Here is a 23,793-nt window from a genome sequence, read left to right as displayed (position 1 = left end):
CACACACACACACACACACACACACACACACACACACACACCCACCCACCCACCCCTGGAGAGCTACTATAACAGGTAAACAAAATGAGGGGATCAACAAAGAAAGACACTGTCATGGGATCCAGGAAACAAGGTTCTCAACATAAAAACAGGCAGGGGTATTTTCCAGAACCACCAGGTAGGGGAGAAACCAGGCATCAGCTCTGGGCCATGCCTGTGCGGTGATGCTGACTGGCAGGCCTGGGCTCCAGGAGGAACTCCCTCCTGAAGGAAACAGACACAGCTGGTATTTCTGAATACTATATATGGAGAGGAGATGAATATCCTTCGAAAAGAATTTAAGATTGAACTAATAATACATAGAAACAGTACATGGGAAAGGGTCAAAAAATAATTTCGGAGAAAACAAAAAGTTGGGTTTTTTGAACAGGAAAAGTAATCATCATATATGACATGCACCTGACACTCAGCTCTGAACAGTATTTAAGTAATCACAAAAATGATCTTCTCAAACACATACCTAACAAATGACAATATAAATAATGTAACAAAGTGAGAGTGGGGAGGAGGATGTAAAGAGAAGAGTTAAGTCCTCATCTCTCACAGCGAAGGCAATAATCTGATATGTCAAACCAAGGAAGAGAAAAAGGAGCAAGGGAGGTATGAAATCTGAGGGAGGGATGCAACTACACAAGAACAGAGAGCAAGTGCCCTTGAGAAAGGTGCAGAGTAGGAATCTGAAGGAGGGCCCACTGTTTATCTTTCTTTTTCTTTTTTTCATTCCTGGGAAATGAATCCAGGGCCTCCCACGTACTAGGGAACTGCTCTATCACTGAGCTACAACCCCAGCTATTTATTTTATTTTTAATTTATTTTATTTTGAGACAGAGTTTTGCTAAATTGCCAATGCTGGTCTCAAATTTGCAATTTTCCTGCCTCAGTCTCTGGAGTTGCTGGGATTAAAGGTGTGAGCCACCATGCTTAACAAGGGTCCACTGTTTTTCAGAGCAACTGAACACTAGTTTCAAAGTAGGGTAAATTTGAAAAATATAAATAACACAGGGAAGCTAGCAAAGACCAAGGGTAAATTTGAAAAATATAAATAACACAGGGAAGCTAGCAAAGACCAAACTAAGAAGACAGTAAAAAGTTCACTGGTAGGCAGAGGCCAAAGGGAAGGATGAAAAGATGCCAGTCAATGAAATTTTAGGACAGTGAAATTATTCTGCATGACATTATAATGGGAGATACCTGTTAGGCATTTGTCAAAACCCACAGAAATGCATACTATCAAGAGTAAAACAGCGTAAAGTGCAGGCTTTAGTTGATAATAACATGTCGATACCAGTTTATCAACTGAAACAGATGTATGATGCCAAGGCACTATATTAATAACATGAGAAACTGTGTGTGCAGGCGGGGTGTATGGGAACTCTGTACTTTCCATGCTTTCTATAAACCTAAAAACAGTTTTACAATACAAAGCTGATTACGTTTTTTAAATAAGGGAGAGAGAAACTTGAGAAAAAACTATTATAATACAGCCTTATAAAGAACTACCACAGGGGTAAGTACAGGTACTGTATCCAGTCCTAGAGTCTTCAGTAAAAGCAAAGTTGCAGTTCAGACCTAAAGGAAGATTAGTTGGCAAGATAAAGGAAATCTGGGGATGAGGGCCATAGAGAAAGTCCCATAAAGAATAGAGGGAGGAGGGTACAGAAAGAAAGAGAAGGAATCAGAAAGGTCAGTGGTGCTGGCAGCTCAGAGGACTTGGGCTATGTGCTGGAATTTAAGCTTCATCCTGATGGTACTGGGGAGCCACAGAAGGCTTCATGCAGGGTAGATTTGCAGTCTAAAAACACAGGTGGCAAGGTGATGGCACACTCAAATGCATCTGGCAGGCCTGGGCAAGATGTTGTAGACCAAGGGATTGGGGGATGGGAGAGTGGGCGGTGACTGTTATAAGGGAGCAGCTGCCACCCGTCTCCAGTGATTACCGCCTGCTGAGAATGCAGCTCTTGTTTAGCCAGACCTGATTTGCCAAGAAAAGTCTGAAATCTGGACTTTTTATGTAAAAATGTAATTTTGAAGCTAAACACACACTAATACCATGTGAACCAAAACAATGCTTTGCAGGCCCCCAGGTCACTCATTAACAACCTCTCGCTCACAAATTACACAACTCAGGTATGACATTAACTGCAAGAAGCCAGGACTGAGCCAAAAGCAGCACTGGGGCTAATGAAAAGGAGGAAATGAGGCTGGGGGAAGACAGAGGCAGGGGAGGGGCAGGGGCAGGGGAGTCAGGGACTACACCTAGTTTCCGGCTGAGGTGAGTGAATGTGAGCACCACTCATGAAGAAGGAACTAAGGTGGCAGGAGGAGGGGGAAACCACAGAATGCTGGGGAAATACGAAGCTCTGTTGAACTGGATGTGTAGTCACTTTCCAGGGAAAACACAGAACGGGAGTCAGCAGGTAGTTATGGGCTGGACTTTATGTGGCACATGTGTGTGGAGGCAGCAGTCATGAGAAAACGATCAGATCACTCAAGAAGGTATGGACTCTGTGCACTAGACCAACTCAGGCATTCTGGAATTCCTGTTTGGGCAGACAGCTGCTGCCTGGGGCACAAGGACATACAAGAGAGATAGGGACCCTGTCTCCCAAGAGCATATATCCAACAGAGTCTACTTATCAGAAAAAGAAAATGACAAAATTGTGGATGTACTTAGGGAGAGAAGAAAAAGGACTTATGAAAGACCTTGAGGAACACTAGTAATAAAATCATTTGTCTTAGTCTTAGGTGGTCCCCTGAACAGAACTTAATGCTCTGTTACAAACCAACCCTTAGCTTTGCTTCAGGGGCAGTGTCTCTATTAGAACTCTAATTATACTGCCCTGAACTACTAATACTTTTCTCATCAGTCTCTTCCACCAGACTGCAGGTGCTCTGTGGTTAGCAGTTGCCTAACATCTCCAGAGTGAACAGCACCCAGAAAAGTACATCAATGAACAATTAATGTCCAGTAATTTGTGTGTCCTGGACAAAACTATAAATTTCTAGGGATAGGAATTATGTTTAATCCTTGACTATGTCTCCTTTGGCTGAGCTACTGGTGATCTAACTCATCAAAGGACAATTTCTAGTCCAGCATTTCATTATTTGTAATTATTTGTAAGCCCACCCTAAACTACTGCAGACAATGATCTCTATGTTTCCATTATTTCGGAGGAGTAGCTCACAGGTGAAAACCCAGATTAACATTCAGCATCAGAGACAGCACTTTATCTATGAAGTATGATTAAAAAATACAGTGAATGCTTAATTTTTTAAAAAATTTATTACAGTAAAATGCACACTATTAATCCCCCTGAAAATAATCTCTCTCTTTTTTGAGCACACATACCCTATCTTCTCGCCCCTTTCTGAAGCAGTTCTGGAAGTCTTATTTCATGAGTGTCTTAAGTCACACTGTCATAGCTGCTTTGATGTCCTGAATGGACTCAAAATGTTTACCTTTCATGGGAAGAACCAGAGTTGCATGGTGCCAGATCTAGTGAATACGTAGAGGAGAACACATTTTTTTTTTTTTTTTTTTTTTTACTTTTTTGACAAATTTCTGTAAACATTTTTAATCAATTCAGGACATTAAGGCAGCCATGAAAAGACATTTGTGAAAAAAAACTTTCAGAATTGCTTCAGAAAGCAGTAAGCTGTGTGGTAAGTATGCTTGATGTGAGGGAGAGTATATTAAGGTGGATTAATGGCCATGTGTCTTTTTTTTGGCCATATGTCTTTTACTTAATCTTTTTTTTTTTAATTTTTAATTTAACCATTCAATATAGTTTTTGATCGTACCTCCTATCTACAGGGCCCAGCACTGAAAATTTCTTTCCATTCTATGTTCCTTAGGTTATATCCTTAATCTACTTTCTATTTACTTGCTGCTGGTACAGGAAAAGAAAGTTAACAGCTCAACAAAATGTTTTCATATTCTCAAATAAAGCTACTTAGTCTATTCTTAGCCTCTCTCTTTTTTTTTTTTTGGTACTGGGGATCAAACTTAGGACCTTGCGCTTGCAAGGCAGGCGTGGTGCCACTGAGATAAATCCCCAGCCCTAGCCTCTTTTAGAGGTCTGATGCAGAGCAGTTTTATCTATTTGGTTGACTGATGGTCAAGGCAGAGCTTACTTGCTGGAGTCCTTCAGTGATGGAAGTTACTGGAGCCATCCCACAGGTCAGTGATGACAGCATGTAACCATCTGAGCCAATGGAACTATTAAAATTTCCTTGCTAAAAGTGAAGGAAAAGAGAAAAGGATTGTAGTAAATGGAAAGGAATCAATGCAAAACTAGAAACAATGAAGCATACTCGTTCACATTAGGTGAGATAGGATGGTGCAGAGCATAAATCAGACCTCATAAATAGACACATACCCTTGGCAGATGGGCAGTTTCAAATCACAAGTCCACAGAACCCCCGAGGAGTTCCAAGACTCTTTGAGGGGTACCTATGGACAAAATGATGATCATAGTACTAAAACATTAATTGCCTTTTGTCCTAGTTACTTTTCTTGTTGCGGAGAAAAAATACTCAACACCCAAAGGTATAAGGAGAAAAGGTTTATTTCACCTCACAGTTTGTAGAGGTTTCAGTCCATAGTCAGCTGGCCCCAAGGCAGACTGGCATGGCAGAGGGATACCAGAGAGGAGAAACAGTCCATGGCAAAGCAAGGCAGGCAGAAGGTAGCCAGCAGTGAAATAGCAAGCAGCAAGTGACAATCAACAGCCCTCTTTCCGTCCCTTATATTACAAGCTTACCCTTAGGGCAGGTAGCTCTCCCACCCAGGGTGGAGCACCCTTAATCCTACCCAAAACTCTGCCAAAGCAATCAGTGAACTATTTTGTGATCACACACCCTCAATCCCAGCATCACACACTCTACATTCAGCCATCTCTGAAAAAGCCTCACCTATGAGCACATGAGGCTTTGGGGGGACAGTTAGACACAAACCATAGCATTCTGCCCCAGGTCCCCACTAAGACTCATGCACATCTCTTTATGCAAAAGATATTTAGTCCATCTCCAAGAGTTGCCAATATCCTAACTATTTCAGTATGGCTGAAAAGCCCAAAATCTCCTCTGAGATTTAAAGCAAACTCTTAGCTGCAAGCCCTTGAACAAATGAAAAGAAAGTGAAACGCTTTCAACATTCAATGGCACAAGATGGACATTTCCATTTCAAAAGGTACAAAGAGAGTGATAGGAGGAATGGGAACCAAGAAAGACCAAATTGCACTAGTGCAAGTAGTCCTACAGTTCCATGTCCAGCATCCCCTGCAATCTGTGGCAAGCTGTGAACTCCTAAGAGATTAGGTGGCTCCACCCCTATGGCACTAGCAATGGTTGTAGCTCCCATGGCTTTTCTCAGAGGCCAGCTGTTACTTCTGTGCAGTTTTCTTCAGACAATCCACATTCCTGGCCTCTCCAAATGTCTGGGGTCTCCACTGCACCTTTGACTTCACACTCACAGCTTTACACCCTGCCCTCTCCGGCACACTGCCTAGCTTCCCAGGCCTTCTTCTGAACTCTGGGTGGAAGCCTTCCTCATCCAACATCTCTTGCGTTCTGCATGTGCCTAAAACCAGCCCCATGTGGATGACTCCAAAGTCTGCTGCCAGCTGGAGCAGTAGCCAGGCTTCCTTTTCTCTTGGTTGTAGGGGTCAAATACCTATGAAGCCAATTGTGAGGAACAACTTCCTAGGCCTCTGTCATTCTGGAGCATGGTGCTCTGGGGCTCTCTTCTCAAAGCAAAGACTCAATTTTGAAATTTTGAGGCTGCAAAGGATAGAGTCCTTCTGGCTCTTGTGATGTCCTCAGACCATCTTTTCTGTTGTCTTCTGATATATTTTGCTTTTTCTTTCTAGTCTTTTCAGCAGCCAGTTTCTCCTCTGTTCCATCTTTGCAGGCCGCAATTTTACTGGAGCTCCCTGCCTAAAAGCCAACAGTAGCCATACCATCACCTCAACATTAGACTGACTTAGAATTTCTTCTGTAAGATTAAGTAGTCCACTGCTCTTTAATCTCATTCTCAGGCAAAGTCCCTGGACATGAGCAAAATGCTGACAAATTTTCTACCAAGGAATAACATACATGTTCCTGAGTCCAACAGCCAATGCAGTCCTTCTTCCTAGCAGAAACCCCCTGAGTCTTGTCTTTACCAGCAGAATTTCTATCAGTATCCTGGTCTTCTGAGCTCTAACCAGGTTCTCCCATCAAGTACAGCCTTGCGCATTCCAGGGCAGCTTTTTCAACTGGCATTTCCAAACCTTTCCTAACTCCCCACAAACCAGCCCCAAAGTCTCCTGAACCACATCATCAAGCACAATCACAAAAATGACCCCACTTTTCTGGTACCAAATTGTGTCTTAAGTTACTTTTCTCATTGCTGAGGCAGCAAAGGTAAAAGGAGGAAAGGTTTATTTCAGCTCACGGTTTATAGAAGTTTCAGTCCATAGTTGCCTGGCCCTCAGGCAGAGCGACATGGCAGCGGAGAAATAGTCCATGAGAAAGCAGCGTAGGCAGAAGGTGGCCAGCCAGCCAGCCATGAAGTAGCAAATAGCAAGTAACATGTGATAAACAAGTGAAGACTCTTTTCCTCTCCCTTACATTACATTCTTACTCTTAGAGCAAGTAGTACTGACACCCAGAGGAGGCACCTTTAATCCTACCCAGAACTATGCCAAACTAATCAGTGGACCAATTTAGTGATCACTCACCCTTTAGCCCCATATCACACACTCTAGATCCAGCCACACCTCTGAAAAAGCCTCACCTGACCACATAAGGCTTGGGGGCAATAGTTAGACAAACCATAAAACCTTTCTCACCAGAGTAATATTTGCACTGATGGGAAAAACTGCTGGGCAAGAACCCAAACCCACATTCTAGAAATGGAACTAGAAATCACTGTCACCTCCACTGCTACATGCCCTTGCAATGATAATACACAAGGAAAATACAACTTTTAAAAATATTTTAATAATTTTTAAATGTCCATTTAAAAAATGGAAACAAAGTCTTTGTAAATAGGGAAGGGTGGAGGGGGTGAAGGGAAGTCAAGGGAATGGGGAAAAAATAAGAACCAAGATAGATCATGTAAAGGTACAAGATCCCAATGATGAATGTAACTGTACTGTATACCTAAAATGTACCAATAAAGAAAAAAAATCCATTTTACTTAAAAATGTCTATGATAGAGCTGGTAAATTAATCATTTTATTACACCACAACCCTTGAGGATAGTTCTTCTCAATACAGTGCACCCCCATTCTTGGTTTCAGTTACCCACAGTAAAAGTCCAAAAATATTAAATAGAAAATCTCATAAACAATTCATAAATTTTTAATTGTATGCTACTCTCAGTAGCGTGATGAATCTCCTACTATTCTCCAAAGTCTCATCCAGGACACAAATAACTCTTTTTCCAGTGTATCTCATATCTAATTCATAATTTAAACTTTTTATAAGGGTTCATAAAACATAGGGTTCAGTACTGTCTGCAGTTTCTGGTAGCCACTAGGGGTCTTGGAACATGTCCCTGAGAATGGAGGGGACTACTATACTCCATGTGACAAAAACTTAACATGAGAAACTTAACACAAAGTGCTTCTGTTGTACTTCTGAGTACCAAAGGACAATGGCCACCCAGAAGAAAAGCCCTTGTACAACTGTTCAAGAGTTGAACTTGCTGTTATACATGCAGCACCATTTTCACATGGAAGAACCACTGACAGGGAAACTAAACTTATTCAGACTTGCAGAAAATGAAGTGAGCCTGTCACCTGGAGGAAAACAACTTGATGTGTTTGTAGGTGATGTTAAAATCTGAGCTTTCAAGGAAAAATTAAGATTTGTTAAAACTTGCATCCACCCTGCTGAGACTGGTAGCTTCCCAATACATACTTTCATGATAAGATCAGCAGTGATTTTGGTGAATGTGATTTTTTTTGATAAGGCAGTGAACCCATATTTTCCAAATGACTAATGCATGTTATAAAATCATGAATGGGTAAAGGATTCATTCAAAATGTGAGAAAGACTGATGGATTTTAATGTCGCAGAGAACAAAAAGTTCATTGATGTGGGTTCCTAATTTCACACTGTAACTATTTGTCCAGTTTGGGTTTAATATCAAAAATAAAAATTTTCCCCATAAATATAGGAAAAGCCTAGTAAAATACTTCAACCTCATCCAACTACATATGTGTGTAAAGTCAGATTTTCTTCATTTGCTCCAATCAAAAAAACAATACAACAAACTGAGTAAAGAAGTGGTTGAGAATACAGCTAAAACCTATTAAGGACTTCTATTTAAGATCTATGTAGACATTAAAGTAACAGTGAAAATATAAAACAATGTCACTCTTTTCACTGAATTTTTGTTTTGAAAAATAATTACTTTTGTAAAAAGCATCAATTGAAATGTAATGGACTTATTGTTCTTGTTTTAAATTAATTACAACAATATATATATATATATATTTTTTTTTTTTTAATTACAGTTTCAATTTTTCATATGGCAAATATCAATAAATACAACCCAGGGAAACAAAAGTTCTCCAAGGTTGTCAATAATTTATGAGTATAATGTTCTCAATAGAAGAAAAAGCTTGCAAACTACCATACAAAATGAATTCTGCCAAAATTAGAAGAGTTATATACGATCATTAAAAACCACAGTGTATTGGTTTTGACTTCAAATAAACAAGAAAAACAAATCACACCTGTGCCATTTGTGTCTTTGTCCTATGCTTAAGGAAACTGGGGCAGAGCTGTTCACCTTGGAATACATTTTAATAAAGGTTATTATTTTCTGGATTCTGCTCAGCTTGGCCTCACGCAATCAGATATGCACTACCTTGGGGCTGTACCACAATGCTCTGATGCCTCTCATTCCAATCGTCCTAAAGATTTTCCAAGGTCAGCGAGGGCTGACAGTTCCTAGACTATTTCTCTGAGAAATGTACATTTTTCTGCATGTGAGTTAACAGCACTGCTATTAAGGCATGTGGCACACATGTTGTGCTACAAAATAGCACATGGATTCCAAAAGATCCCACTGGTGAGTCTCAAAAAACTCAGTAGGTGAAAAAGCACATCAGCGAGGATAACAGGATGACAGGTTCTCAAGGCCAGCTGCACTTTCTTTAGTTAACTTTGGAAAATGATACTAGGAGGCAGCAAGGAGAAAAAAAAACAAACCATTAATCAATGAACCTGGCAATAGGGTTTTTAAAATAACCTAAAAGTGAAAATACTGTTAGCAACGAAACTTATATAATATATATTGCTTATACCTCACGTGTCAGTCTTAGTTCCTACTTCAAGAACTGAAATTCCAGATACACATATTGATAAATCTGTTCCTGAGGTCAAGGTTTACAATTCGTTTCCAGGAACCTACTATCAGTAAGAAATCTAAAATGTGTCCCAAGGAAGAAAAGTAGAATCTATGAGATATGATAAATCTGACCCCAAAAACTACAGTAATTTTTGTTTTGAAGAAAGGCCTTTAAGAAATACCTTTCTAGAAATACAGTATAGTGGCAAACCGCAAAGAAAGCAAAACAAAGATTTTACTTACTATGGCATCTCTAACAATTTGTTTGGCCACCTGTTCTGGTTTGCAAATACTTGTGGTCTCTGAAATAAGTCGAGTCTCCAAAGGCTAGAAGTGGAAAACAATGTACATATATCAATGACATCATTGCCCATTACATTAAAAGTAACTCCTACAGCCTCCTGAGTTATAAATAATTCCAAATTTCTACTTCAAACAGATTCCTATTTTTAGACTTAGGTCCATCATCACCTTCTGTCCAGCTGGTAACTGAGGAACATTCAGCCCAGCAGCTGAAGCAAGATGAAGAATCTCTTGTTGTTCTCTGCAGGGCATGTGTGATCTCAGCTTCAGTGAAGATCATCAAAGCTGGAGTGAGAATGAGTCACCGGGTACCACTTCAGGAAGGATCCTCTTAGACTCCTCACTGCTAATGATGTGGAGGCAACTCTGCTCCCAGGACAACACCTCTATCCTGATCATACTGCCATGAGCAGAAGACTGATGCCTGGGGACAGAGCCGAGGTGCTGGGCAGGGATGGTCTCAAACCAAATCCTGTTCGATAACTGCAGCAGTTTCTTAAAAGACTGCAGGGGCAGCATGGACAGAGCACTAAAAGAAGAGCACCTCAAGAGACATCCCTGAATGACCTGTAGTTTGGTCCATTCAAGTTACAGGGCTGGACTCCATATCTTGACCTTTTGTTCTTCAACAGGTATTCAAAGGTATATTTCAACTCTCACCTATTTGAACATGCCTATCTGAATTCTTGATTTGCAATAATGTTTTTCTTCTTTGAACATTGCTGCTTTAATATATATCATAGCTACTTCTGTATTTAAATTTTACCTGAAAAAATTCTTGTGTGTAGAATCTTTTTTTCTCTCTCTCATTTCTCTTCGATTCTTCTATGTGGCCCCTTGCACACTTGTGCTTAAAGTTCTTTAAAAGTGACTTTCAAACTAAACCTTTAAACTACAGGACACTGTAAATTTTATTTACACATAGACTTGGAAAATCAAAATAAAACCAGACTAGAGCTAGGCATGGTGATGCATGCCTGTAATGCTAGCTACTCAAGAAGCCAAGGCAGGAAGATCACAAGCTTCAGGCCAGCCTGGCAACCTTACTGAGACCCTGACACAAAGTAAAAAATTTTTTAAAGGGTGGGGATACAGCTCAGTGATAGAGTGCTTGCCTAGCATGTATGAGGTCTTGGGTTCAATCCCTAGTACTGCCAAAAACAAAAACTATATTTTCTTAAAATAGAAAAGCAAAGACTTCCATAAAAGTCAAGTATTTTTTGATGAATTTGAGGAAAGAGAAAGGCCCCGTTGATGGAGGCCACTATTCATTCTCCCAGACTACCAGGTTGGAAGGTCCAAGCAAGATGCACATGAGATTAAAAAGTACTATGTCGCCCCCTAATGGGCCCATGGATCAACACAGAATTTTATTTTCCAGAAAAACTTGGCCAAAATTTTACTGGAATTAAAAAAAAACAAAAAAAACAATTTAACATCAAAATCACCACCCTTTGTCAGCTTTGGCTTAAACTAGAAGACTGTATACCAAATGCTAAAAATCTTCCTAGCAGATCTCTTCTTATTCTTAAGGCAGGATGTTTGGTTTAAATGTACTTCTTTAAAATAGTAATTTGTAAAAGGCAGTGTTAAAGAAAAAAAAATAAGAAAAAAAGCTTCTAAATCTTAAGCATCCTTTATTTAAAAATTGCAAATATACAATCCATGGAATATAAGTGCCAAATCTGTAGTATGGAGGCTCACACTAAGTTTTACTATAAAAAAGAAAATCTAAAACTAAAATCACCCCAGTGAAATGAGAAATTCTGATTGATTCCTTTCTTCACTCAGATCCCAAGTCATCTCCCTCTCAAGGACAGAAGATCAGCTGTTTACTAATCAGAAACTCTTAATTCTAGGACATAGGCCTCCAGAGCACTTATGAGGTACACTGCTGGCAACAGAAATATTAGGCAGGGGTTGGTATTAAATGGTGAGCTCCCCAGATCTCCTGCCTTGCTTGGACTCCACAACACAGATAGCTGCTTATCAAAGGCAGGGAACACACAATTCCTCACTGGGGAAACTGATCAGGTCACAGGAAAAGGTGAGCAGATGCTGACATAAGGGAACCTTCTGCTGAAATGGCCATTTTCCTTCTTGATCACCCTCCAGTGACCAGAAAGCTGAGAAGCCAGAGCTTTACAAGTGGCATTTTAGTGCCTCACTCAGATGTGGATAAGCAAGTAGCACCAGACATGTGGAATGTGTAAAACATCAACAGAGGAAAAAAAAAAAAAACTTTGAGGAAAACATTAATACAGGATATAGGAAAAAAGTAAAACAACAGGAACAGGTTTGGGCAAGAATTCCTCCGAGTGCAGTTCTCAGACACATCCTCTCCATGGCTGGTTTTCCCAGTATGGTGGGGACTGGGTTCCAAGAGCAAGTGCTTCCAAGCAAGAGGAAGGTAAAGCTGCCAATCTCTTCATTTTTTCGCTAATAAACTGGAACAGAATCACTTCTACCAGTTGTGTGAACTGCAGAATCTGCCAAGATGTAAGACAGAGGGGGCCTAGAACCTACCTCTCTTTAACAGTAGTACGAAGAAATTTGCGACTGGGCATGGTGGCACACTGCTGTAATCCCTGTCTTTCTGGGACACTGAGATAGAATTAGTTTTTTTAAAGCATTTCAATTGTACAATTTAGATCAAGATACCTGGTAAAGCAAACGCTTCCAAGAAAAAGTATCAATAATTTTTTAAAAATTCAAAAAGAACAACTGATGATGAAGTTGAGCTGTCCAAGAAAGAGGTTAGAAACACAAGTAAAAATCATCTGAAGCATATTCTTCTGCAGGACAAACCAATCATATTCATCTAAAACACATAGAGATAGCATCCAGCAAGGGGAAAACCTGGCAACCTCTGGGAAAATTCAGAGTCTAAAAAACAAAATTGAAATTCTGGCACATGAGATAGAGGAAGGGGAGGAAAAGGCAAAAGAAATGCTTCAAATGGATAGATGTAACATACTTTCTCAGACGCCTGAACGAGCCCACACTGCAGAAAAAAATTGTGATTAAAATCCAAAGTAGAGGGCTGGGCGTGGTGGCTCACACCTGTAATCCCAGCACTCAGGAGGCTGAGGCAGGTGGATCACTGTGAGTTCGAGACCAGCCTGGGCTACATAGTGCGTTCCAGGTCAGTCTCAACTACACAGTGAGACTCTGTGTCAAACAAAACAAACAAACAAAAAATCCAAACTAGAATATCCTTCTGAAAGACTTGGATGTTCTTCACAATTCTTCCCAGATGAAGAACAACATGTCAGTCAGTGTTCACCAAAGAAGGCTATGTGAAAGTAATGCCTCTTAGAATAATTTTATATTGCTTCCTATTAATTTAATGTTTATAAATTTGTAAAACTGCTAACCTGTGATGTTAGAGGCTGAAGCTTCTGTAGGATTTACTGTCTTCTAAAATGGACATTAAAATCGCCTGGGTAGGCCTATCATTAGCATCTAATGCAGTCCTGAAAACTTTTTTTAGCAGTTACAAAATCAATATTTATATTGCTGTGCTGTAGTTACTTGCCTAAAACCATAAAACAATAGCCAAGGTCTGACAGTTTATGATGGCTGACTCATCTGTTAGCTGGCACAACGTATATGTGAAGGGCTTATGTGTTGTACTTGATGAATTAAAAAGTATGTGCCATCAAAAAAAAAAAAAAAAAAAAAGAAAGAAAGAAAATTAAAACAACAACACAATAACAAATCTAAGACCAAAAACCCAGAACGAATATCTATAGAAATAAAATATGAAACCCATAGATGAAGGGATGAAGCCATAATTTTTTAATATTCAGAGAAAAGAACTGAACAATTGTATATATTTCAGCAGAAATAAAAATTTCAACTGAAAAGTTGAAAGACAGGGAAGAATGAGAAAAACAGAAGGAAATCAGAAGATGAATCCAGAAAATTCAACAACTTGAGTAATAGAAGCACCAGGAAGAACACTTGAAATACTTTATATGGAAAGAAATTATCAAAAAAGTAATATAAAATGTTCCAGAGCAGAAATTCGTAAGTTGACAGAATAAAAGGGTTCATTCAAGTGTCTAGCATATGAAATGAGAACATCCTACCTCAAAACATATTAAAGAAAGATAAAAAAGGACAAAAAGCTTTTCCTAAAATAGGCCCTATATGAAGGGTTGGCATGGGGTGACCAATAGAAACTATAAGCTGTAAGTTGAGGGAGAAATGCCTATAAAAATCTGAGGGGGTATTATTTCCAACCTAGAATTCTGTACCCAACAAAACAATATACTAACAAGATAAAGGGAAAATAGAGGCATTTTTTATTTTTATTTATTTTTTTGGTACCAGGGATTGAACTCGGGTCCTTGCGCTTGCAAAGCAGGCCACCGAACCGCTGAGCTAAACCCCGGGCCCTAGAGGCATTTTTTAGAGATGAAGGTTCCAAATAAATGCTATCCCTGAAGTACACTTTCTCAGGGAATTACTGAACTCCACCAATGTGGGCAGATAAATGACAAAACTGGAAAACATAGGATCCAATAAAGAAAAAGGGAAACTAGTGTGATGGCCAGAGAAGAGAAGGGTCAAGAGCACCGCTGAATGGCCGGTCTAGACTGGGCCTGGAAAGCAGAGGGCCCAGGGCCAGGGATTTAGCTCAGTGGTGCCGCAAGTACAAGGTCCCGAGTTCTATCCCCAGTACCAAAAGAAAAGAAAGCAGAGGGCCCAGAGAAATGTTTCTGAGTAAAAATGAATTTAAGTACTAGAAAACCCAATGCATTCAAATGGATTAAAAGGAGACTGTCAGTTCTGTCTGACCTGGGATTGAATAAGTTATAGGTGAGTATGAATTTAAGTAAACAAAAAGACAAGAAAGGAAATGTCATTATAGGAAGGCTCAGGTATGAATAATATTTATAAAGTTCCATTAATAAAAACACTTAATCTGATTTAACCTTAGATTATACAGGAAGAACACAGTGAGTGGGGAATACATGAGTCTTAAACTTTATCTTCCACAGCAGGAAGTCAATAAATAATCTCTAAATCTTAAAAAAAAAAAAAGTAATCAAGGTAAAAATACACTGGTTGAATAAATGGCTGCTTCTAGGGATCAGAGAAGGAGGAATAAGGTAAAAGAACTGATTCTGGGCAAGTGATGAGGTAAACAGAGCACCGTGATAGATTTCAACAAAAATTTAAATTAAATGTTAAGAAAGGGGGTTGGGAGGACAGGAAGGAAAGAAGGACAATTTATGCAGAGAACCTCAGGTACCCAAAAGACACCCAGAAACACCAGGGACTGACAAACGACCTTAAACTGGAGAAAAAGGAAAAGAAAATCAGAAAAGGGCCTTCCAACATTAAAGACTGAGAATGGATATGAAAGGTACTGACCTTTGTTTTGTTTTCCTTGGCAAGCCCAGGGGTGTCCGTGTCCGGTGGGTAGGCCACTGTGACGTAGACGTTGTATGGCTTCACCTGCATCAGGGATATAAGGTTTGAACTTTCAGTTTGGGATGCACAATTTTGTGTCCTATCCCACCAATCTGCTTTGGCTGCCCTGATTCTCAGAAGGTGGGGAGGCCCACAGGGTGTTTCTGTAAGTGAAGAATACCACCAACTGCACAGGAAACCCCACTCCATGGAGATGATTTAGAAAAGAAGGCAGAACGCTTCTCCTGACCTCTATGCTACAGAACAGCTGACCCGCTGACCAGGCAGGGACCCCAGGAGCTGTCCACCGAGGAACGCAGTCCACTCACCCTCCCAGACTCTGTATACCATCCAAGGGCTGTTCCTTATCCACCAGACTGCACATGTATTTTACTCTGCAGGCTGCTTCTGATATTCTTGTTATGTTAATTTCATCTATAAACTATGATGTGGTCCCTTATGGCCCTCTCAGACCCAAGTCTAGAACTACTTCCATTCTGGGAGAAGTATTACTCAAGAAGTCCTGCAGCCAGCCCTGCTCATCAGAAGGTCAGGAGTCACTTCTTCGGCCATAGCACTAACCAAAAGCATTCTCTCCCTGGGTGGAACCCCCAAGTCAGGCCAGCCCAGCAATTCTGCTGACAAGCACAATCGCTACTTACAGAAACTCCTTCCTTGCTTTTCTTTACAGGTCCTCCCTCTATCTGATCCAAATCTCCATCTTGCACCTTTGACACTTGTTTATCTGGACACCCTAACTTTACATTTAACTCCCTCACTCATAAACATATCCCCAAGAAGCCCAGTGGATTCTTCTGCTGGTCAGCCATGGCATACCTTCCCCAAAGACTGCTTGGCAGCAGCCCTGCTACACACCCTCATCTTGCCCCTATGATTATCAACTCCGAGAGCACTGGTTCATCCATCCAAATCTCTATGTCACGATTTTTATTTGCTATTGGCTCATTTTTTAGCCCCATGATAACATCCAGGAGATCTGGAAGTTGAGGCAGCTAACAGTAAGGTCAGCTACTGAAAATCTTGATGGCAAATTCACATTAGACTGAAAACTGATAACACACAATACAACCGCCTCAAGTTTCCCAGGGACTTGTCTTATCGTCAGCCCTTTTTCTCCAAGTTCCCTCTGTAAAGCAGTTCCAAAGCCACATGGGAGAGTTGCAAAGGTCAGGAGGAAGGACCAGAAGGTCCTGGCCAGCCATCCTGGGAAGCACAATAGCAAAGGGAGATGATGCCTCTGCTGGTTTTGTTCCAGTGCAGCCAGGGTCTGAGAAAGCTCAACATTCAGCCTCTTGGTGCAGCTCTGCTCATAAATGGCTGTGGATAGGAGCCAACAGAGGAGGTTGATGAGCAAGCAATGCCCCTTCCACTTGTTTCTGAGACAGAGACTTAAAAAAATAAGTTTCCCACGCCTTGTCCTCCATTGCATACGGACCAAAGAAAAACAACACAAAAGAGCCAGTAACTGGTAATTAGTCCATATAAAGACTGATGCTGGCTACTCCACCAGAGTCATTTCTATGTCTGCATCCCTCCCCCACAGTAAGTAAGGGTCATGGTATCTAAGCCAGTGTATGACAGCATTTCAAAGCAGTGTTTCTCCCTGTCAAGGTTATGGCTGAATTGCCAGTGGTTAAACAGAGCTTTTCAGAACACTTTTTCCAGTAATGGGACCATAGATTGAAGGGAACCAGTCCAATCTGTTCTGGGCTAGTATCCTTTCTACAGTCTCCCAGTCTTGGATTAGATGCTTCCAATGTGTAGTAAGTGTTATGGTTTGGGTCTAGATGTCACCCCAAAGCCTCATGCAGTCACAGGTGGCTGAATCTACAGCGTGATGCTGAGATTAAGGGTGTGTGTAACTAAACCAATACACTGATTGGTTTGGCACCAATCTTGGTAGTCTGGATAAGATAAAAAAGGGCAGAAAGATGTTAAGGTTCCCTTGCTGCTTATGCTACTGTGTGGGTGCCATAAACTACTACTCCTCTGTGATGTAATGTGCCACTGTTATGTGCCACTCTGCCTTGGAGCCAGCTGATTATGGGCAAACTGTAAGCTAAATAAACCTTTTTCCCTTTAACTGTGGGTGTCTGTGTCAGGTATTTTGTCTCAGCAATGAGAAAAAACTAAGACAGTAACATCACACAGACTTTTTAATTTATTTATCTAACAATGCCTACTGACTAAACTATTATGTGCCAATGTTATTCTAAGAATGACACATACAGGTATGAACAAAACATACAATCTTTGTTTTCAAGGAGCTTCTGCTCTCCTAAAACTCTTCGTTATATAATTTGCTAAAATCGGAACACACTAAATTATATTTACACCTTCCTTTATTAATTTCATAGTCCTATCAAAAAAAAGGGAAGGAGAGTAGCTTGGGTTCACTTGTTCTTGTTTCCAAAAACATTAAATTTTTAAAAATTTTAATGTTATATTTGTACCTAAAAGACACCCCCTTCCACCTAAATGCCAACAAAGCATTCTTTCAAAATTACTCACTGTACCTATAACATTCCCAGGATCCTACCTTCGTTTGGAGCAAAAGAGGGGAAAGGGAAGATTTGAAAGCATATTGAACCAAAAAGATTTACGAAAAGTATAAACTAGGCATGATGGCACACACTTGTAAACACAAAACTGTGGGAAGCTGAGGCAGGAGGATCACAATTTTGAATCCTGCCTGGGTAGCTTAGCGAGAATCTGTCTCAAAATAAACAATAAAAAGGGATAGGGATACAGCTCAGTGCAAAGGCCTGAGTCCTAACCCTAGTTTTGGGGGTGGGGCAGCCTTAAAAAAGTAGATGGTTAGAGATGAAAAAGTTAGAGTTTGAGCAATTATATTGGCTTCATTCATAGAACTGACTAAATTATTCAGGTTTTATAAACACATGACTAATAATTTGCGGGGAAATAACTGGTTTTATATATAAGTTCTACTATGAACAAACTAGATTCTGTAGACTTATTTTGCCCAAATAGCCTACTTTTCATGGCAAATACTTATTTTCTCTTTAAATAGGGACAGTTTTAATGGGGCTGAACGAGTGATAAAAGTCAAGCAGATCTGAGATTCTAGGCCAGCTACCTGCACCATGTGAATCACACTCGTCCCCAAAGCTGGGCAAACATGGTACTAGCAACTCATTTTCTTTCTCTTCTTCTGAATTAGCATCTCTTTTCTACCTGAAATGAAACCAGGTCACCCATATTTTACACTTTGCTCTAAATTAATGAGTCATGATGTAGCTTCTGAGTTACAGACAAATCCTCTGCAACAAAAACCTGGAGTTGAAGGCTTGGGCCTCATTGCTTCTGTCATTAAGAAACTATAAGACTTGAACCAAGTCAGTTTTCTTTCTATATGATGAACATCATGACAGCTGCCTCATATATTTCACAAGATTATGATTTAAAAAATTGCTTTTCACAAAGGGACTGTCTTAATTACCTTTCTTGTTGCTGAGACAAAATACTTGACACACAAAGTTAAAGGAGAAGACGTATATTTAGCTCAGTTTGTAAAGGTTGCAGTACATAACTGGCTGGCTCCAAGGCAGGGTGGGCCACAGAGGAGAAACAGTTCATGGTAGGCAGAAGGTAGCAAAGCAGGCAAGGGACAATCACAGCTCTTTCTATCCCTTATATCTTATCTAGGCTACTTAGAACGGGCAGCACTCAAACACTTAATCCTAGTGCCCTCAATCCTAGCACTGCACCAGGGATCAATCCCAGCATCACACACTCTAGAGACAGCCACTTTTGAAAAAGCCCCACCTATGATGCATGAGGCTTTGGGGGGACATCTAGACACAAGCCATAACAGGAAGTAGTAACTGCAAAAGGAATAACCAGTACGTTGTTTGAAATTTCATTTACGAGGGTCCTGTCGGTTAATTATGTTATAATGATTATTAAAAGTATTAAGCCAAGTACTAAGGACAAACTCTGTAACTGCTTCCTTTTGTAGAACAGTATAGTTTGTCAATCTTTAAGTGGGCCATTAGGACATAGCCACTGCCCCCAAATTTGCCCAATACCTAGGCAGTGTAAGGCTTTGTCACACATCACCATGGTTTCTTCAGGGATCTTCTATAAACACAGGTCAGGAAACTATAGTCTGTGAGCCACATCTGGCCCTCTGCCAGCTTTTATAAATAAAGTTTTACTGGAACAGTCATACCTGCTTATTTATGTGTAATCTACTATGGCTGCTTTCCCACTACCACAATAGACTTCAGTAGACATTATCTGGTCCTCAAAAAGTTAAAATATTTACCATCTGGCCATTTGTAAAAAAAGAAAAAAAAAGTTTTAATTTGCTGACCTCTGATCTAAACTATTAACCAAGATTCTCTAAGAGGGCTGACCACAACAAATTCTCCTCTGGACTTTTAACATCATGACATAGTATTATATTTCAATTATCTTCTACTGTATACTGCAATAGAATGAATTTTACCCTGCCTTGTTCAGCATGCAATTATGGCTGGAGATATAAATGACGCTCTCTAAGCACCCCCATGTGACAACACTGCAGAAACTGACCTCACACAGCTGAAGTGAGAGGTTGTTCACAGCATGACATTTATTTTCAAGGTAACCTTAACTACACCTCTCATCCCTAAAATGTTCTATTTACTGTGAAAATAAAAAGCACTCACTTTCTCAAATGTTTCTTTAAGATAAAAAAAAATATTAGGAGAGCCAAATGTTTTTATCTAGTTCTCTAACTGTGCAGATGAAAACAAGCTAAATAGCTTCTCTAAAAGTTAATATCCTTTTCTAGCTCTTCCTTTAAACATTCAATAATTTTATTATTCAATCATAAGGGCAGATCTTGTTAAAGGAAGATCTCTACGGAATAAAATTATCTCACTAACCTTACACATACTCACAGAATATTAGACCAACAATATCATGAAGATATTACTAGCACTTTGTGCATTAATTAGGCAAAATCCCATAACCATGCTGTTTTTGTCATAAGTATAATTCTCAGGCAATAGAAATAGTTAAATTCAATTCTCTTTCACTAATGTTAAACCTACACATCTAATTTAATGCCAAAACAGGTAAAGAAGTCAGAAAACTAAAAAGCTCACATATTGCTGAGATGAAAAGAAAAACACAAACATGAATACAACTTTTACCTCCATCTGCAAAGCTTCTGCCAATCCCCTTATGGCAAATTTTGATGAAGAGTAGGCTGTGTATCCAAATAATCCCAACTGTCCCGCCTGGGAGGACACAAACACGATCCTGCCCACCCGGCGCTCCATCATGGTGGTGATAACTGCTCGGCTGGGGTACACGCTGCCCAGGTAATTGATGTTCATTAATTTCTGCAGGGGGCAAAGAAACCCCATGAGATGGTAACAACATCAAAAGCTTAAGGACTCTCAGTGAGAATTTTGTCTTTTCAGACTCAAATAATTCTTCAATGGAAGTTCAAGTGATTAGAGCACTCAACAAATTTGCTGAATGAATAAATAAGTGAATGAGTAAATAATGCCACATATAATAAGACATGAAGCTCAAGACCTACCACTTGAAGCCTATTTCAATCTAGTCTTGTATTCTCACTATGACTGTAGAAATATCCATGCTGAAAAGTGGTCAAAATTAGTTTTCTCCTTTTGAAAAGGGCACTGCATGGGCCAGGGATGTAGCTCAGTGGCACAGCGCCTGCCTGTTAAGAGCGAGGTACTGAGTTCGATCCCTAGTACCCCCCACCAAAAAAAGGAGCAGTGCATATTGTTGGTAATTCTTTTGAAAGACAATTTTAGGAAAGAATTTCCAACTGTTCCAGCCCCTTGGTTCTAAGCTTGGGCTTTGCCATATACTATCTATTGGATGATGAATCAGAAAATCAGACACTACTCATTTTCTCAACTGAAAACAAGGTTAATTGTATGACCTCAGGATAGTACTGCAGGGAGCAAAAGAAAAAACACAAGTTGGGCTGAGGACTTAACTCAGTGATGTCGTGTCTGAGTTCAATCCCTGGTACCAAAAAAAAGAAAAAAACAAGTTAAGTGCTAGCATATCACACAAAGCACTCAGTACATTTGGCTCTTCTACAGTGGTACCTCAGTTCACAAACTTAATTTCTTCCACAATTCTGGAAAAGATGGCCACATTTGTGTTCTGGCCACCTGTTCATCACCCAGTGTAGAATTTGCAAACAAAAACAAAATTTTGCCAAACACTTCTGTCTGCAAAACAAATCGTTCACAAACAAGAGTGTTTGTGAACCGAGGTACCACTGTATTATGGTAAGACCTTACATATGCAATAATAGCATATGTTTTCCTCGACCTACCAATTCTTAAAACATTAAAAACTTAAATTTTTGTACTTGAGAATCTAAGAATGCCTGCATTTAATGCTTCTATATTAAAAGTCTTATAAAATATTAGCTCTATTATACTGTAAAACTCAACACACTAGTTGGGGATCTAAGTCAGTTATGTGTTAAATCCATAAAAAAATAGGCAACTTTTGAAAATAATCACCAGGAACACGAGTGAAATATTTACATTTAAAAAGTAGGTGATATTTAGATGGTGACTAAAACTTTTAACTATTAAATAAAAGGCCACATTTAAGTGAAATAAATAGGACACACTTGTGTAAATATCAAATACTTTCTCTGGTGTGAAAAACTAACAGTGTAAGCAAGGATCAAAATGTATAACTGATATTGTGAAACAGGAAGAAAAGGTCTAAAGGAGTAGGGGAAATAGGAGGGGTAAGAAGAAGTAGAAGGGAAAAGAAAAAAATAGGAGAGAAGGAAAAACATGGAAACAAACTCTTTGTAAATAGGGTAGGGTGTGTGAAGGTTTGAAGAGACAGCAGAGAAACGGGGAAAAAATAAGAACCAAGATACATCACGAGAAGGTACAAGATCCTAATGATGAATGTAACTGTACTGTATACCTAAAATGTATCAATAAACTTAATGGAAAATAAATAAATAAATAAATAGTCACATGCATAAGTACAGAATCCAGGAAATACAGAAAATTGTGATTATTTAAGATGATGGTTGATAGGTCTGACCCCCAATTGCCCTCTGCTGCCTGAGTTCCTAGAGTGGCCATTCCCAGCCATGTGAAGCCCCAAAACAATACTCCCACATCCTGTTGCCTTCCCACCTGTGCTACTAGGTCACACACCTCCAACAATAAAACATGAACCATTGCTATGGCTAACTCAGCTACTCTTGCTTCATTCAAACCACGCTCTCCTCCACTGACCCTATCCATAAAAAAACAGCTCAAGCTACTCAAGACTCTTCTTTAGAGTTACTCCAAATGGTCTTGCTCAAATTCCAAATTCAAGCTGGCTGTGCTCTTTTATTGGCTCATCACTATTTACCTAACGTCAGTATTCCCACTTTTCCCCAAAATGTATTTTAATATCCTTACCTTGTTTTGATAAGAGAAATGCCCAAATAGGAAAGTATCTGAATTGGAGATGGCACACTGTGTCTACCACTGCTCTGTTTAGAGACCCCATTAAAAGCTCAGTAAAGAAGTTGTCTTGGAAGGGACAAACCCACAAGAATAAAGAAAACAGAAATGAAAGTAACTGCTACAACATTCAGTAAGTTGGAAAATAGAATGACATGTGACAGCTAACTTGGGAGGACACAGAAAACTTAATGTTAAGAGAGGAAAAAGAATCTAAAAGCAAGATTGCACCACAAATCCCCACAAAAGGTTCAAACAGCACCAAGCATATCTGGGGTGGGGTGGGGGTGGCAGGCACAGGGCTGAAAGACAGGAGTTTGCACTGAAAGTCTGTGTACAAGGTAGTCAGGTACAGACAGCCTAATGTCCATTCACAGTGACTGGATAAACACATTGTGGAATATCCACACAATTAGAGTGTTACTAACCTATGAAAAGGGGACTGGGGATTTAGCTCAAAGGGCTGGGGATTTAGCTCAGTGGCACGGCGCTTGCCTGGCAAGTGCAGGGTCCTGAGTTTGATCCCAGTACCCAAAGGTACCGATCTGTGGTACAATGGGAATGAACATCAAAAACTTTATGCTAAATAAGAGAAGCCAGACAGAAAAGGGCACATAACTTATGATTCCATTTATAGGTAATATCCAAAGCAATGAGACACCAAACAGTGGTAATTAGGGGCTAGGACAGCAGTCCAGGAGAGAATGGCAAGCTACTGCTTAACAGGTGTGCATTTGTGATGAAAATGTTTTGGAGTTAGACAGAAGTGGTAATTACAAACACTGTCAATATGCTAAACGCCTTTGAACTGTGTTCACTTTAAAATGGCTAATTTATGTGAAATAGGAAGAAAAGGACCAAAGGTGTAGGGACAGAGAAGGATAGGGAAAGGGGAAAAAGGGAAAAGGAAAAAAATATGAGAAAATGTAAAAATGGATGATGAAAATGTTTTGGAGTTAGACAGAAGTGGTAATTACAAACACTGTCAATATGCTAAACGCCTTTGAACTGTGTTCACTTTAAAATGGCTAATTTATGTGAAATAGGAAGAAAAGGACCAAAGGTGTAGGGACAGAGAAGGATAGGGAAAGGGGAAAAAGGGAAAAGGAAAAAAATATGAGAAAATGTAAAAATGGAATTAAAGTGTGTGTG

General features: G+C 39.8%; 1 protein-coding gene across 1 annotated transcript in view; it reads right to left on the bottom strand.

Moving 5' to 3' along the window:
* Kdsr (3-ketodihydrosphingosine reductase) overlaps positions 1–23,793 on the bottom strand; it is a 55,175-nt gene that overhangs the window by 2,009 nt on the left and 29,373 nt on the right. Inside the window, exons 9-12 of the mRNA XM_033757391.1 lie at positions 20,317–20,508; positions 15,095–15,178; positions 9,650–9,733; positions 4,195–4,296 (exon numbers count right to left, since the gene is read on the bottom strand). Coding sequence (XP_033613282.1) covers positions 4,195–4,296; positions 9,650–9,733; positions 15,095–15,178; positions 20,317–20,508 — 462 coding nt within the window. The remainder of the gene's footprint in view (positions 1–4,194; positions 4,297–9,649; positions 9,734–15,094; positions 15,179–20,316; positions 20,509–23,793) is intronic.

This window comes from Fukomys damarensis, unplaced genomic scaffold (assembly GCF_012274545.1).
Source record: "Fukomys damarensis isolate Sample0158 unplaced genomic scaffold, DMR_v1.0_HiC HiC_scaffold_30, whole genome shotgun sequence".
Lineage (NCBI taxonomy): Eukaryota > Metazoa > Chordata > Mammalia > Rodentia > Bathyergidae > Fukomys > Fukomys damarensis.
Note: the sequence above shows the minus strand (reverse complement) of the source record. Positions and strands in the feature narration are given on the sequence as shown.